General features: G+C 39.1%; 1 protein-coding gene across 3 annotated transcripts in view; it reads left to right on the forward strand.

Moving 5' to 3' along the window:
- The window catches only part of LOC103226200 (amphiphysin), a 251796-nt gene that overhangs the window by 124102 nt on the left and 111824 nt on the right, over positions 1-15870 (forward strand). For all 3 annotated transcript variants that reach the window (XM_073008951.1, XM_073008950.1, XM_073008949.1), the window contains 3 exons: positions 673-727; positions 10171-10265; positions 13532-13627. In XM_073008951.1, the coding sequence (XP_072865052.1) occupies positions 673-727; positions 10171-10265; positions 13532-13627 (246 nt within the window). The remainder of the gene's footprint in view (positions 1-672; positions 728-10170; positions 10266-13531; positions 13628-15870) is intronic.

Here is a 15870-nt window from a genome sequence, read left to right on the forward strand (position 1 = left end):
CATGTGTCAACATTTACAATTTAACAGTTTCTCTATTTCAGTGCAGTCCAATAAAAATATGATGCAGACTACATAGTTTAGAATTTTCTAGTGGCTACATCCTTAAAGTGAAAAGAAAGAGGTGAAATTTTAATAATGTACTTTAACTCAGTATACCCAAAATATTATCATTTTAACATGTAATCTGTATAAAATTAATGAGGTTTTTTTTTTTTTTTTTTTTTTTTTGGTACTCAGTCTCTAAAATCTGTTGTATAAAATATACTTACACTGTAAATGTAAAATACCATTACAGTATGTCTCAATTGCAAGTACTCACAGCCATATGTGGCTTATGGCTACCATGTTAGATAATGGTGATCACTTCCCTGCTATTATAACCCAAGTATCAAAATCTAGAAATTTAATAGCTCTTGAATTAGAGGCTGTGTAATGAATTGTATTGTCTATTAGCAAAATCTTGCCTTCTCCTTTTGCTCTTTGAAGTGGAATGAAATTTCTGTAAATATCTAGACTGATGGACATTATTGCCTTGTTTAGTCTGTGTCCACATATTTATGTTTTTTTCAAGAATGAGATTCTGGCAATAGTAACTTTGAGACTTAACACTTCTTAGATGTTTTCATGCAAAATATAGACTAGATGTTTAGCATCTGTGCTTGTGTTTTTTAGGCAGAGGGTACCAGACTTCAGCGAGAACTCCGAGGATATTTAGCAGCAATCAAAGGTAATGTGTATGAGTTGTTTACTGCATGTTACTAAGCACAGGTTGTTCTTGGAATTCATGAGTGACAGGATTGAGTGTTAATTACAAAGCCATTTGGCTTCCTGGCAAGATGGGTGCTTGAACACAGGTGTTCCATTCCACCCACCCCCCAAATTCCCATTGAAATGATAATCAGAATATATAAGGAAAAAATATGTGTGCCCTTATGCTGGAAACTAGAAATAAATGCCACCTACATGCCAGAGATTTCCAGGAAAATTTCTTAGAGTGAGCTTGAGACCTCGTTTAAGAAAAGCTACACTTGGCTTACCTCCGGAGGGAGACCACATCCCAAGAGTGGAGCATTCACAGACTCGCACCTAAGCCCTCTCACTGGAAGGGGCAAGACATGGTGGCAGAGGCAGGTGGAAGATGATCAGCAAACATGGCCCTGGACTGCCTGTGACTTGTGTGGACTAGCAGCACTTGCAGCCCTACCGCCATGCAATGCACGGGCAGAGAGAGACCCCAGCATGAGTTTCTGGGACTCAGCCATGTAAGGCAAGGAAATGAGGCCACTGGAGGAGGGGGAAGAGAGCAATAGGGAGGTGGGCTCAGCCTGTGCCTGCTATCCATCATCACGCTGCCTGCCCTGAGTCACAGCCAAGTGTGCCCATGGATATGATGTATCATAAGGCAGATTTTGTGGGGGAAAGAATGGATCATCTGACAAGGAGTATTGGAAAACTGGCCAAACACTTAGAAAACAGTGAAATTCTCAACCTCACACTTTACTCCCTCCTTCCTAATTCCAGATATAGTAAAGATGTAAATATGTTGTACTGGACTCTATTAACTTCAGTAGGGATGGTACCAGGTTCAAAAGGCCGAAAAAGGGAACCAGAGTCAGCAAACAAGACACAGGATTTTATTAGTGGGAAACTTACATACAGAGTGGGCCCAGTCATGGCAGGGCTGGGCAGGAGTATCGCACCGCCAAGTGGTGGCAGGCTGGGCAGGAGAACTGCATCCATTTGCAAAAAGCAATGCAGTTTCTATAACATTTTTGCTTAGCACCCTCTACCTAACAACCTCCACCTGGCAGCCTTCGTTTAACCCAAAACACATGGCCTCAATCCCCTGTATGGCTTACCTTCCATGGGACAGGCTCAGGGCTCAGATGTTCCTTGTAGACAAGGAATGAATCTCTGGGTTGGCCACTCCCAGATTCCTTAGCTCAGAACTCTGAGCACATACTCAGGTGCATCTACCATACAGGGTGATTCTCAGGGTATGCTTAAGTTATCACTGTCAGGTGTGTCTGCCATGCATCACTATGCAAAGAAATGTGCTAAAGTACTAGAATAAAATACAGTAAATTTAGTCTCCAGGCTGTAGAGGTCTTTATAAGGGTTACTCGCAAGGCAGAAACCCGTAAATCTCTCCATAGAGATGGAGAAATTTGACCTCATAAGTATGTAGAGCTTAATATGTTATTTAAAATCACCATTTTGGCAACATAGTTGATGAAAGTAAATCAAGATATAAAGAGCTCAGTGAGTAGACTAAATGAAGGTCAATTGGTTAAATTAAAATTGGGCAGAAAACTCTAAGGAAAAATTAGCCAAAGAAGAACTATAGATGGGTGATAAACACGAAAAAGCCTTATCCTTATGAATAATCAAAGAATATTAAGTAGCATCGAAAAGAAGATTTTATCATTTTTCCTCCAAATGTTCAAAGACATTACAAATAAAATACTGCTGTATTTAGTACTGGTAAAGCTCTGGGAAGTGGACTCCATTCATGTATTGCCAGGAGGATAGCTTTTCTGGAGAGCATTTAGTAAAAATTTTTATTGATTGATTTATTTATTTGGTATGCTTTTTGACATACTAGTTTCATTCTAAGAATTTATTCTCACAGTTTTAATGTGGATGTGTAAAACTGAATACAAACATGTTATTAAAATGAAATAATAAAAATATAATAATAAAATGGCCAAAATAATAAAAATTAACAAAATTGATTTTTAAACTAAAATATATTTGTGAATTTTATAGTCCAGGCATAGCATTTTAATTCTCATGACAGCTCTATGAGGCAGGTAGTTTTATTATCTTCATTTTATAGATAAGAAAAGTGAGTTCCTGCCAGGCACAGTGGCTCACACCACCTTTAATCTGAGCATTTTGGGAGGCCAAGGCGAGTGGCTCACTTTAGGCCAGGAGTTCAAGACCAGCCTGGGCAACATGGCAAAACACCATCTCTACTGAAAATACAAAAATTAGTCAGGTGTGGTGGCGCATGCCTGTAGTCCCAGCTACTCAGGAGGCTGAGGCAGGAGAATTGCTTGAACCAGGGTGAAGTTTGCAGTGAGCGGAGATCACGCCACTGCACTCCAGCCTGGGTGACAGAGTGAGACCCTGTCTCAAAAAAAAAAAAAAAAAAAAAAAAAAAGAAAAAAAAGAAAAAGAAAAAAGAAAAAGAAAAAAAGAAAAGAAAAAGTGATTTTTTAAACAGAGTGTAAATAGCTCATCCAAAGTTGCACGCCAAGGAAATAACAGGGCCAGATTGCATATTTTGTTTTGCGTTTCTCCAGAGCCCTGGTTTTATCTATTGTCTTTTACTGCCTTTGAACTACATGACCAATGGTAAGGCATCAGTTTCACAAGTCAGAGTTCATCTATACAATGGGATAATGGCAACCTACTACTATTACTTTTTCATGAGCACTTACTATGTGCTAGAGTCTGTGCTGAGCATTTTAGGCACATTACCTGTTTCTAACTTCCCAACATAGCCATATTATCAATGTCATTAACTTGATTTTACATTTGCAAAGAAGTCTCAGAGAATTTAACTTCCACAGTTTGATGGAGCTCATCATTAATTACTCCCAAATCAACCTTAAGTATTTGTAACAGTTCAGTTAGAAAACAGAAGCCACTCTAGGTATTTCTTTTATTATTGATTTAGGATTTGAACACAGAAGTCATACACTATTTCTAGCACAGGACTTTTTCTGGGTAGTTGATTTTTTGAAAATGTGGATAAGTTTGTTGAATGAAAAATTGAGTTCTCTTTCCCAAGTCTATTCAATTTGGTCTGTGCTGCTTATAAAGTGTGCTGCTTTATAAAGACTGGCATCATTATTTTCCTTAATGTGATCTAGAAGAATTCCCTGAGGGTGAGGCTTGAGCTCTGGAGAAAAGCTGGGTGAAGCATCAAATAAGCCTTTTTGGCAGACTGCGCCTGCACTCCAGGGCTAGTGGCCATGGCTCCGTATGAAAGAGAAAGGAATTCTGTCAGCGTTTCCCCACCTTGGGTTTGCTGATTGACTGTGTTAACAAGTGATGCTGCAAAAAAGAGATCTCTGTTTAAATTACTTTGTCCACAGCTGATTGGAATGAATTTTTAAACAGGCTACTACTGAGTTTCTCAGAGCCCTTAATATGCTAAAGTCAACTCCAGAAATCCTGTGGGATAGGCAGGAATTCCGAGTTTTTTGACTGCAGGACCCTTCTCTCTTCTCAAAGCCTTGTGAAGAATGAGTAGTGTTCCTGGGAACACATTTTGGGTTTTGGGACCAAACTTGAAAACAAGGTATATGCCTGTGTTAGTCCGTTCTCATGCTGCTAATAAAGTCATGCCTCCAGACTGGGTAATTTATAAAGAAAAAGAGATTTAATGGACTCACAGTACCACATGACTGGAGAGACCTCACAATCGTGGCGGGAGGCGAAGGAGGAGCAAAGGTATGTCTTCCGTGGCAGCAGGAAGAGAGAGTATGTACAGAGGAGCTCCCTTTTATCAAACCATCGGATCTCATGAGACTTACTCACTATCATGAGAACAGCACGGGAGAAACTCGCCCGCATGATCAGTTGCCTCCCACCAGGTCCCTCCCACAACACATGGAGATTATTACAATTCAAGATGGAATTTGGGTAAGCACACAGAGCCAAACCATATCAATGCCTTAAGTAGATCATAATTTACATTTTCAAAGGCTTTCATGGGCAATTTTTCTTGTTTTCACAAGGACAACTCTGGCTAACTAACCCTGCTGTAATGCAGGTAGCATCAGGGCAGCATAGGAGAAAGTGATATCTGGCCCTGGAGAGCCATGGGTCCTGGGGCAATTGTAGGAAAATCATTGAGTCTCTTAGTTGCTTTGGGTTCCTCATCTATTAAGTGCTTCATTTCTCTCAGAAGCCCCTAAAGACCCCAAAACTGGGATTCTGTGAAGTTGGGTTAAATGAATTCTAATCATTGTATTATGACTGATCTCTGGATGGCTTCTCCTCTGTGGGTCTTTATGATTTCTGCTGATGCTTACGCTTCGTGAGGCAGATCTTATGCTTGCATTCATTTTAGCAGCAAACACGTCTGGAGCACCATTTGTGCACCTGACACTGTTCTAGGACAGGGAGATGCAGAGATGAACAAGACATAGTGCCTGCATGCAAGGAGCTCACAGCAGAGTGGGGAGACAGTTAAATAAAAAAGGCCAGATGGGCATAGTAATATGTGTTTTAATAGATACGTGCATTGAGTGCCATCATAACAGAGGACAGACTCCCACCTTAGGAGAGGCAAGAGACTGGGGCAGGAATGATTCTTCCAAGGAACTTACATTTGAATGAGCCCAAGAAGTGGGGTCATAGGTGGCCATCAAATGGTTAGGTTTTCTAGAGAAAGATAGATTTCAGAGGGACATTGCAGGTGGAAGAAACAACTGGACCAGGAAGCAGAAGGAAGCATGGGTTCTTGAGGGAACAAACAGAGCAGTTAGATGCAAGCAGAAAATTGAGCTGGATGAAACACAGAAAGGCGGGCAGCATTTATATAAAGAAGTGCTTCATGTATCATATCATACGGGAATTTTATTCTATCAATAGACAGGAGAGTCATCGTTAGAGTTATTGTAGGCAAGGGAAAAAGTTCCATGATCAGATTAGCATTTTAGAAAAATAGTTATTGTGATTGTGTGGAATTCAGGCTAGAAGAAGTGCAACTGCATGGAGATTTAGTAGAAGTCTAGTTCAATACTTCAATAATACTATTAGCTAACACTTACTGAACACTTAAGTGCTAGGCACTGAGATAAACATTTGACATGCCTCAGTTTATGTAATTTTCCCTATAACCTTGTGGCAGGTATATTTATGGGTATTTTACACTTTGGAAAACTGGGGTTATAGGTGATTAATAATTTGCCTAAAATCACATGAGTCACATGTAAAGGAATCAAGTTTTTAACAAAGGCTGATTAATTGCAAATAATAGTTTTAATTATTTTGTTATGTTGCCTCCAAAAATATTTCGTATAATGATGGCTGACAGTAACTTGTGCCAGCTACTTTGCTAAATCCTGTTACGTGGATTATGTTTTCTAATCTAAATCATAGGTGATGAGTACCTAATCCAGGGAAGGGCAGTGGGCAGGGAAGGAAGGGGCTGGATTTGAGAATCAGGTGGAATTGGTGACTGAGCTTTGGGAGGATGAATCTGGGATGGCTTCCAGTTTTCGAACTGGAGCAACTGGGTGGCATTCATGAGAACTGAGAAAAGGAGACGAAGCAGGTTTGGACAGGAAAATTTACAAGTTTGTTTTTGACATGTGAAGTTTGAGGTATTAATAAGACATCCAAGTGGAGATATCCAGTAGGAATTTAGAATTGGGAGTCACTGGCATGCATGTGCAGCGGGGGCCAGACACATGGATGATGAACATGCCAGATCTTTCTCTAAATGGAGCACAGTGCAGGTGGTGTCATTAATAGTTTTTTGTTTATGTGTCTTATGTGTAGGCATAACTAAGGGGTAGGGTTGACTATTCTTGAGTTACTTCACCAACTGCCTATTTTATTCCAACTCTTGGTCCCATCCTTGTTCTCCTTGAGAATCTAAGAAAAAGATGCCCACTCTTGCTTTCCTTTGAGGCAGCTGCTGTCTTTTTACACAACTCTTTTCTAAGCAATGGGACAAAGCTGCTAGATACTTGCAGTATTTTAGACGTTCTTTTAATGGTTTATCCTTGCTGCTGGTTATTTATTTTAACTGATGTTATTTTTAACTAAAACACATACTCTCAGGCTATTTTTAAGCAAGGAGTATGTATAAAGTAGTGCAATCTATGCAACAAGTCTTAAAGGATGAAAATAGAAGCTCACAAATTTGGCTGCGAATGGGAATAGACAACATTTTATGAAATGTCTTGGAGAAGGTCCAATATTTTGAAGAGAGTGAAGTGGTTCCCATCCAATAGCAAAATAATAATGATTCTTCTATATATGATGCTGGTTTGTCTTACAGTTTTAGAAATCACTAATCTTTTAAGAAAATTTGGATATTGTATATTATTCAACCTCAGAGGTAGCATTTAGCACCTATTCTGCTTTGATGTTGCCAAATTACTCTGAAGGGAATGGGTATTTTAGCTTTTTTTTACCCATCACACTCTGTCAGCAGAGTAATCCCTAAATCCCTAAAAGCTCTGCCAGTCTGGAGCTAGGCTTGCAGCCTCTCACCTGTGTATCCATTAAAGTGCATCCTATGGAAGAGATGTTCTCAAAACAATTTCCATGTCAAAATGACTTCTGTCCAAATGATCCATCACCACTTATCCACCCTGTAATTAGTAGTTACTTTTGGCTGTTAATAGATATATTTACTGCAACATCATGCTTTTAGTCTTGATGATTAAAGTCTTATATAATTTTATTTTAAGGTTATATTCATGATTTTATTTTTCATCACAAAGATTATTTGGCCTACAGTGCCAAATTTCTTTTTCTTCTCTTAAGACATTGTTAAAAACCTATCTACACAGCTATGTATAGTTTCCGTCAGACTTAAGACAAAGATTTAAAGAAAATGCCAGCAGTCTTTTGGCATCTGGATTATAGAAGGGGGTCCACTAGTGACTAACACTTGGTATGAATTTGAGGGATATATTTCTTGATAGAGATTTGCTTGTACTTGGGTGAGGGTGAATTTGGACACTTGGGATAATGTAGCTTCCACCTCAGTGTTGACCATATCGCGAGAGAACGCATCCCCCTTGCTTGGATTCAGAGTGGTAGGGGTCGGATTCAGGTTTGTCTCTTGTTTGCTGTCCCTTCACCTACACGACTCTGTTTCATCAGAGTCCCCAGAGTCTTGAGTCATACTGTTTTTTTCCTACCCCAGACTCTGCCAGGGCTTCATCTGATGGTGGTCAAGTCACTTCAGCTCATGTGGGCAGGATACCTCATTGTCAAGGGCTTCCTGGAATGTGCCCAGTGATGCTCTGAGGGAAAGGAGATGTTCTGTGTCTAAAGAGAACACAGGTGCTATGAAACTCCAAGTCACATGTGGACTTTTATACATACTTCTCAAGGATATACTTCTGTCATTTAAGACATCTTTTAGTTTGTTCTTTTCTCTCAGTTGAACCCAGAATTAGCTACCTCCAATCCAGCAAGGGTGTCGAGTTTTTAGTTTAACAAATGATTTTCATCTTAGGATTCACTGACCTTAAGTTTACAGGATGTGGTTTTTATTTCTCATGACAGTGCTCTGATTTTCCTCTCCTCTCCCTGTTTCCAGCCCCCTTTTATCCCCGCTAGTCCTCGCTAGGTGGGACCTGGCCACATTGATGTCTTGGCCTTAGCTTCCTGAGTAGCTGGGATTACAGGTGTGTGCCACCATGCCTGGCTAATTTGTTTGTATTTTTATTTCACTATTTTGGCCAGGCTGATCTCGAACTCCTGACCTCAGGCAATTCACCTGCCTCGACATCCCAAAGTGTTGGGATTACAGGCGTGAGCAACCGTGCCCGGCCCATCTTCACTTTTCACTCTTAAGTTTGGAATCATCAGGCAGCAGAACTGCACGGTGCCTTCTTAGCACACTGTCTCGCCTCATGATTAAGACTGTGAAGTGGGAAGAGCAAGTCAGGGGACTGAGCAAGGCTCGTACCTACCTTTCCACTCTCAGGGAGAGTCTTCCGCCAGAGGCGTGTCTCCAAGTCCCCAGCTCTTCCTGGCACCTTGTTTTGCTCTCAGCCATGAACTGTCTTTGTGACTTTTCAGTACGTACATTAACCTTTGTGCAGGGGGTCCTTGGGAGAGACTAAAAAGGACTGGGTGTTACTTTATGTCACCATGTTGTGCTCAGAAGCATGTATCTTTAATGTTGTTCTTTAATGTTGCAAACCATAGTTTTGCAACATATCAAATGTATCCCTAATGAAAATTGAGACCCAAATGCTTAGGAACCCTAAAATTTCTAAGCGTTTTGATTTGAAACGGCATTCATAGTTTTAAATAATACAGCAGGTCTTCAAATAGCATCGTTTCATTCAACATCATTTTGTTATAATAACGATGAGAAAAAAAAAAAATCTCGGCCAGGGCCACTGTCTGTGTGGAATTTGTACACCGGGTTTTCTCTCAGTACTTTGACTTCCTCCCACGTCCCAAAGATATACAGGTGAAGTTTATTGGCATGTCAGTGAGTGTGGGTGAGTGAGTGTGCGCTGCAGTAATATGCATCTTGTCCAGGACTGGTTCCCATCTTGTATTCTGAGCCTCTAGGAGAGGATCTGGTCACCCATGACCCTAAACTGGAGTAAGCAAGTAAATAATTATCTTACTTGTTTTTATTAAACTTTCTTAAATGTATGTACTGCTCTCATTTATTTCAATGTTCAATATTAGAAGTGTGTTGACCTTTAGTTAGAAGTTTTGTGATGTGTCTGTGAAAAATATGTCCTGGGAACTTAACTCTTATTTATATGAATTAGCCTTGGGTAAAATGGGTTTCATTATTCTTCATATCGATTAAAGTCACACTTTGCAAGAACCTATAGATGACATTAAGTAAGGACTTACTATACTGAAAAATGACAAACTTTTTTTCTTTGCTCTTTGTAAAAATTTTAGGTCACTTAAAACTTAACCATTTAACCACTTTAACCATGTTTACCATTTTAGGCCACTTAACCACTTTTGACTGTTATGCCCTATAATCCTATTAGTTTTTACTTCTAGTCCCTTCTAAAAATGCTTTGTGCCTTGTATTTAAATTCATTTAGGACTAATTTTAGTTTGAGAACTCTGTGGTTGTATGGACCAGTGTTCTTAGCATCTGACACCACTTGGCAAATGATAGCACACATAATAGGACACATTATGACTATTGTGGTTTTCAGAGAAGGATATTTGTTGATTTTTCCCGAGACCCCATATCTATCACTGTCAAGTGAATAATAGAAAATGCGCAATGTGATAAGTCTTAGAAACCCTCAAAGAAAGATACGACAGCAGAAACAAGCAGCAGCTGTGCCTTTATAATTTTTCCTTAAATGTTTAGCAAGTAGTCAATATTTTCCTCTCACTTAAAAAAGTGGAGGAAGGGAGAAGAGAATCCTCACCCATTTCTGTGTAACAGGAGTTGTTTCTCTCCGACACTAGGCATGCAAGAGGCCTCCATGAAGCTCACGGAGTCACTACATGAAGTCTATGAGCCGGATTGGTATGGGCGGGAAGATGTGAAAATGGTTGGCGAGGTAAGAACTGGGGTGGCTTCCATGAGGCTCCCATGAGCCTTGCTCAGTCCACCTGTCCCCTGACTTGCTCTTCCCACTTCACAGTCTTAATCATGAGGTGAGACAGTGTGCTAAGAAGGCACTGTGCAGTTCTGCTGCCTGATGACGCCAAACTTACAGTGAAAAGTGAAGATGGACCAGGCGTGGTGGCTCACACCTGTAATCCCAACACTTTGGGAGGCCGAGGCGGGTGAATTGCCCTGAGGTCAGGAATTCGAGATCAGCCTGGCCAAAACTGTGAAATAAAAATACAAAAAGATTAGCCGGGCATGGTGGCACATGCCTGTAATCCCAGCTACTCAGGAAGCTGAGGCAGAATTGCTTGACCCCAGGAGGCAGAGGTTGCAGTGAGCCAAGATCGCACCACTGCACTCCAGCCTGGGCAACAGAGCAAGACTCCATCTCGAAGAAAATAAAAGTGAAGATGATCATAAAACCACTTGGGTAGAGGGCAGTATTTTAAGATTCCTTTTTGCAAAATGACAATATCATTTTTCTGTCCTCTCTACAAGCCTTAGCAGCCCATTTCTAGCAGACATGGATCACAGTGTGAATTGTGTCCCAACTTCACCCCCTCATCTCAATCCCCCTGTTGACTATCCTTCCCCAAATGCAGGGACAGGAGTTCAGAAGAGCGTCCATTCCACTTTAACACCAGCTAGTCCATTCACAGATATTCACTTCATGAAGACAAGCACAAAGTCAGAGTGTTAAAAGGAATTTGAGTTCAGGAAGGCTTTGGCCCTAGACATGTCTTAACACCTGAAATCAGGTTTCTGGCTGGGGGCTGTCTGGCTGATGGGAAGGGAGTAAGTGGGTTTTGCTTTGTGGAAAGCAGGATGGACCAGAGACTGAGTATCGCTGTGTGATGTTGAACTAGTTCTTTAATCTTCTTAGGCTTTAGTTTCCTCATCTACAAAATGAGAAAAATAATTGTACCTACTAATAGGACACTTACCGCCTTTGTGTGGATGTCCTCTACCTACTCAGTGTTTGGTACATGTCATGATTACCGATGTGAGACAACTGCCAGTCACAGATTGTCTCACATCCAAGTTCTTTGTTAAAACAAAGAGCAGTTGTTTGTCATGTCCGCTACTCCAGGTGAGTTATTGCAGCTCACTTAAGTACGGATGACCTAAGTTTGATGTGGCAGCCAGAGCTCAGGGGAAGGTCTGATAGGTGATGCACTGAATGTCTGTGCGACTTTGGAAAACAGGTGTTAACAGCAGAGTCCTAGGCTGCTCCATGACAATTCTGACATCCTGACATTGAGCTTCATAATCTTCTTATAACTGAGATACTAACAGAGACTTATTTATGAAGAAAGCACTTGTTGGTTCTTTTACATCTTTCAAAAACTTTCAGGATGTAGGTTTGGCCAAACCAGACTGCACACATTACTTTTAGATGCAATTATTAAGTAATTGCATCTTCTCATATTTCTTCAATTAAAACACAGTATTTCAACATCATGTTGCTGAACACTTTGTAAATTTCTAATTAGTGGTATAACTGAAAATTCATCACGAAAGAAAAGAATTTTTAAGGGAATAATAGAAAATTTGTGTTAATAACTTTTCAAAACACTACATTACATTCTATGTATGTCAAAGGCCACTGTTGGCATTTCTTTTTTAAGGAAATGGCTGTTATCCTACCTTGGTTCTTGCAGCTTCCAGGATTTTTGGAATCCTCAGTTGCAGATGCAAACATAGGCTCTTGTAATGATGAAGAAACTGAATACTGCGTGTTCAGAGGGTCTACTCACGTCGGCAGTTGAGCCTTTTTAAACAGTGGATTTGAATGTTTTGGTTTGCATAAAATTCTTGAATTGAGATTTGTAAAAATTAGGACTACTTTTCAAAGTGCGAAAAAGAAACAAAAGCAAATTTTAAAAGTGTGTGTGTGTTAACAAGATGAAAACTTATGTCTCACATAGAGGAATTTAAAGGTCGGCAGTGCAGGCATTGCATATTGGCCCCAAGTATGAGGGGCCCATGTTTGCCATTTTTAGCCTGGCTTCAGGGGCAAGGTGCTCTCTGAGCACTGGCCATCAGCTCTTGTTTCTGCATGCCAGTTAGCAAGGAGGATGAAGTCTGGAAGACAGCCCACTCCTTCCTTCTTTTTCAGGATACTTCCTGAAAGTATATCCCATTGTCTAGAACACAGCCACATGACCGCACGTGGTTGCAAAGGAGTCTGAGAAGTAGAGTCTTTATCCTAGGTGGCCAAGTGCCCAGCTAAAATGGGAGGTTCAGTTAGTAGGAAGGAAGAAGGGATAGAGATTGGGTGACAAAGAGCAGACTCTGTCAAGAGACCCAGAATGTGCTAGTGAGAGAAAATTGAAGATGACATTCTTGAGTACCTGCTATTTGCCTGAAATTCTGTGAAGCACTTTACATTGCTACCTCATTTAACTGGGGAAATTGAAATTCGGGAAGGTCTAGGTCCCCGAAGTCACACAGCTGGGATTAAAAAGTCCTCTGGTGAGGCAGCCCGGTGTGATAGTCATATTATGACTTTCATATCATGGCTTCGAGTTCAAGGAGACAAATCTGAGTTGAAACCTGTCTGTCATTTATCAACTGCATAACCTTGGCCAAGTTATATGACATCTCTGTGCTTCAGTGTCCTCTTCTGTACTGTGGAAATAACAAAGTCTTTTCTCACAAAACAATTGTGAGAATGCCTTAACATAGTGACAGTGGGAATACTAGTTGTAATAATACTAATGCCTAATATTCATTGTGTGTTTAATGTAATTGATACTGCATAAATGGTAAGACCTTTCCCAATATGACTGTAACTTTTCTGTTTTCCCTGTGGAGGATTCAGAAATGATTTGTTGTTTATTTCAGTGTGGATTGTGTTCTAATTTCATGGAGTGCTTCAGAAGCAAATTGTCTTAGTGGAATTATTCTCTTAGCCCCAAAGTCCATCTATAGGATTATGGGGATCTTTTGAAGTTTCTGCATTCTTTGGTAATTTAGAATCAGCAATATAATTTTAATGAGCTAGCCTGTTTTGTTAGCTAGAACCAGTGGCCAAATTGCCTTAAAATGTTATTGTGTTATTAAATGATTCTCATTTTTCCCTAGCATCTCATATCTGGGAAAGTATTACTTGTCTAATTTTATAGTTTCAGATACTTTTTAGGAGTTTGGTGAAAGGTATCCAATTAAAATAACTCAGCAGTGGTCTCTTTCTTTCTTTTTTTCTTTTAGAAATGTGATGTGCTATGGGAAGACTTCCATCAAAAACTTGTGGATGGGTCCTTGCTAACACTGGATACCTACCTGGGGCAATTTCCTGATATAAAGGTATTTTACTCTGTATCTATAAAGAAAGGAGTTGAATGGGGTCATGTAGTTATTGAAACATGGGCAAGAAAAAAATTATTAAAGGTCCTCAAATTGACATCAAAGGTACTTGGTAACTTTTCATTTATTTAAGCATGGGATTTTTATATTGTTCCTATCAGTTTGAAAAGAAATGTCATTACAGAAATCACATTTCGCCTTTAGTGAACTGCTTCAGCTTTTATTATTCTACAGAAGTCTTTTTAAACCTATAGATATAAAATCATAAACCAGAGCTGCCAAAAATTCCAATCTTCTTTATAATCAAAACTTTTTATTATATAGCATTTGACAAGGATTTCCATTAGAATAACCAGTGGTCACAAGGAAGGCAGAAATTCAATTGTAAATGTGAGAGCAAAATCTGATCTTTCCTTGTTTACTGTCTATTTTGCATGCATTTATAGTGAACCTGGATAGTTTTTCTCTCATTGAAATTTTCAGGTAGAAGTTAAAATGTTAAGATATAAGCATTTCAAATACATTTGCATCTGGACCTAAAAATATTATGTCTAAAACACTGATCTTATTTGACCCTTGAATCTATTACAGAGGTAAATGGACAAGTGAAGGATTGAATATTATAGATTTGGAATTGACTCTGGAGGTAAAGATGGCTTTTAAACTAACAGGGTTGGTACATGGTAAATGAACCTAAATGGATCAGACTAGATGTGTTAGACCTATTGACAAAATGCCACAGAGAGCAAATCCAAACGGTGGGTTTTCGATGATGTTACCATATTAGGCAGCAAAGTGCTTTATTGAGTAGTTGGGCAAATGCAACCTCATTAACAGGTGTGAATTGGGTTTTAAAAATTCTCTGAGAAATTAAAAAATGAAATTGTTAAAAATTCTGTAAGACTGTGTGCACCAGGGAACATGTTTTGAGACATCCTCAGATAATTTTGGTTAGTCACTCAATTTTTGCCTTGGGATTTGTAGTGTTTGTGGAGCAAACAGTCTCACAATAGTAAACACTTAAGAGTACTGCTTATTGCATTGCAATTTATTTTCAATATTATTTTATTTTATTTATATTTTTTACTTTATGGCAGTAAGAACATTTAACATGAGATCTACCCTTTAACAGATTTTGAACTGCACAATGCAGTATTGTTACTATTCATCTTACATAACTGAAATTTTATACCCGTTAATTAGCAACTCTCATTTTCCAGCTCTCTCTAGCCCTTGGCAACCATCGTTCTATGTATTGTTTGCTTCTCTGAGGTTGTTTGTAGGTCTTTGGATAAATGTCTGGTCTAGTCCATTGCCCTTTCTTAAGTCAGTTTATTAGTTTTTTTCCTATTGAGCTCTAGGTGTTCCTTTGTATATTTTGGAAATTAACTCCTCATCAAACATGTGGTTTCAGATCTTTTCTCCCTTTCCATAGCTTGCATTTTTACTCTTCATTGTTTATTTTGCTGAGCAGAAGCTTTTTACTTTGATGTAGTTCCTCTTGTCTATTTTTGTTTTTGTTGCCTGTGTTTTTGGTGTCAAGTCCAAGAAACCATTGCTAACACCAATGTCTATTCTAAAACATCTTCATTTAGAAAATGAAGCCTTTCCCCCTCAGCTTTTCTTCTAGGAGTTTTACAGTTTCAGATCTTACAGTTCAGGTCTTTAATCCATTTTAAGTTGATTTTTGTGTATGGTATAAGATAAAGGTCCAATTTAATTTTTTGTCATGTAAATATCCAGTTTTCCCAGCAACATTTATTGAGGAGACTACCTGTTCCCAACTGTGTATTCTTGGCACCCTTTTTGAAGATCAGTTGACTGAATATTTGTGGATTTACTTCTGGGCTTTATATTCTGTTCCAGAGGTCTATATAACTGTCTTTATACCAGGACAATACTGTTTTAATTACTGAGGTTTGTAACAAATTTTGAAATAATAAGTGTAATGCCTCTAGCTTTGTCTTTCTTCTTCAAAGTTGTTTTGGCTATTTGGGGTCTTTTGTGCTTCCATGTGAATTTTAGAATTTTAAAAAAAACTTTCTGTTAAAAATTCTATTAAGATTTTGATAGGGATTGCATTCAATCTGTAGATCACTTTGGGTAGTATGGGCACTTTAACAATAGGAAGTCTTTCAGTCTGTACACCCAGGATGCCATTACATTTGTTTGTGCCTTCTTTATTTAATCAATATTCTATAGTTCTCAGTGTACAAATCATTTCACTTCCACAGTTAGGTTTA

Source organism: Chlorocebus sabaeus, chromosome 21, assembly GCF_047675955.1.
Source record: "Chlorocebus sabaeus isolate Y175 chromosome 21, mChlSab1.0.hap1, whole genome shotgun sequence".
Taxonomy (NCBI): domain Eukaryota; kingdom Metazoa; phylum Chordata; class Mammalia; order Primates; family Cercopithecidae; genus Chlorocebus; species Chlorocebus sabaeus.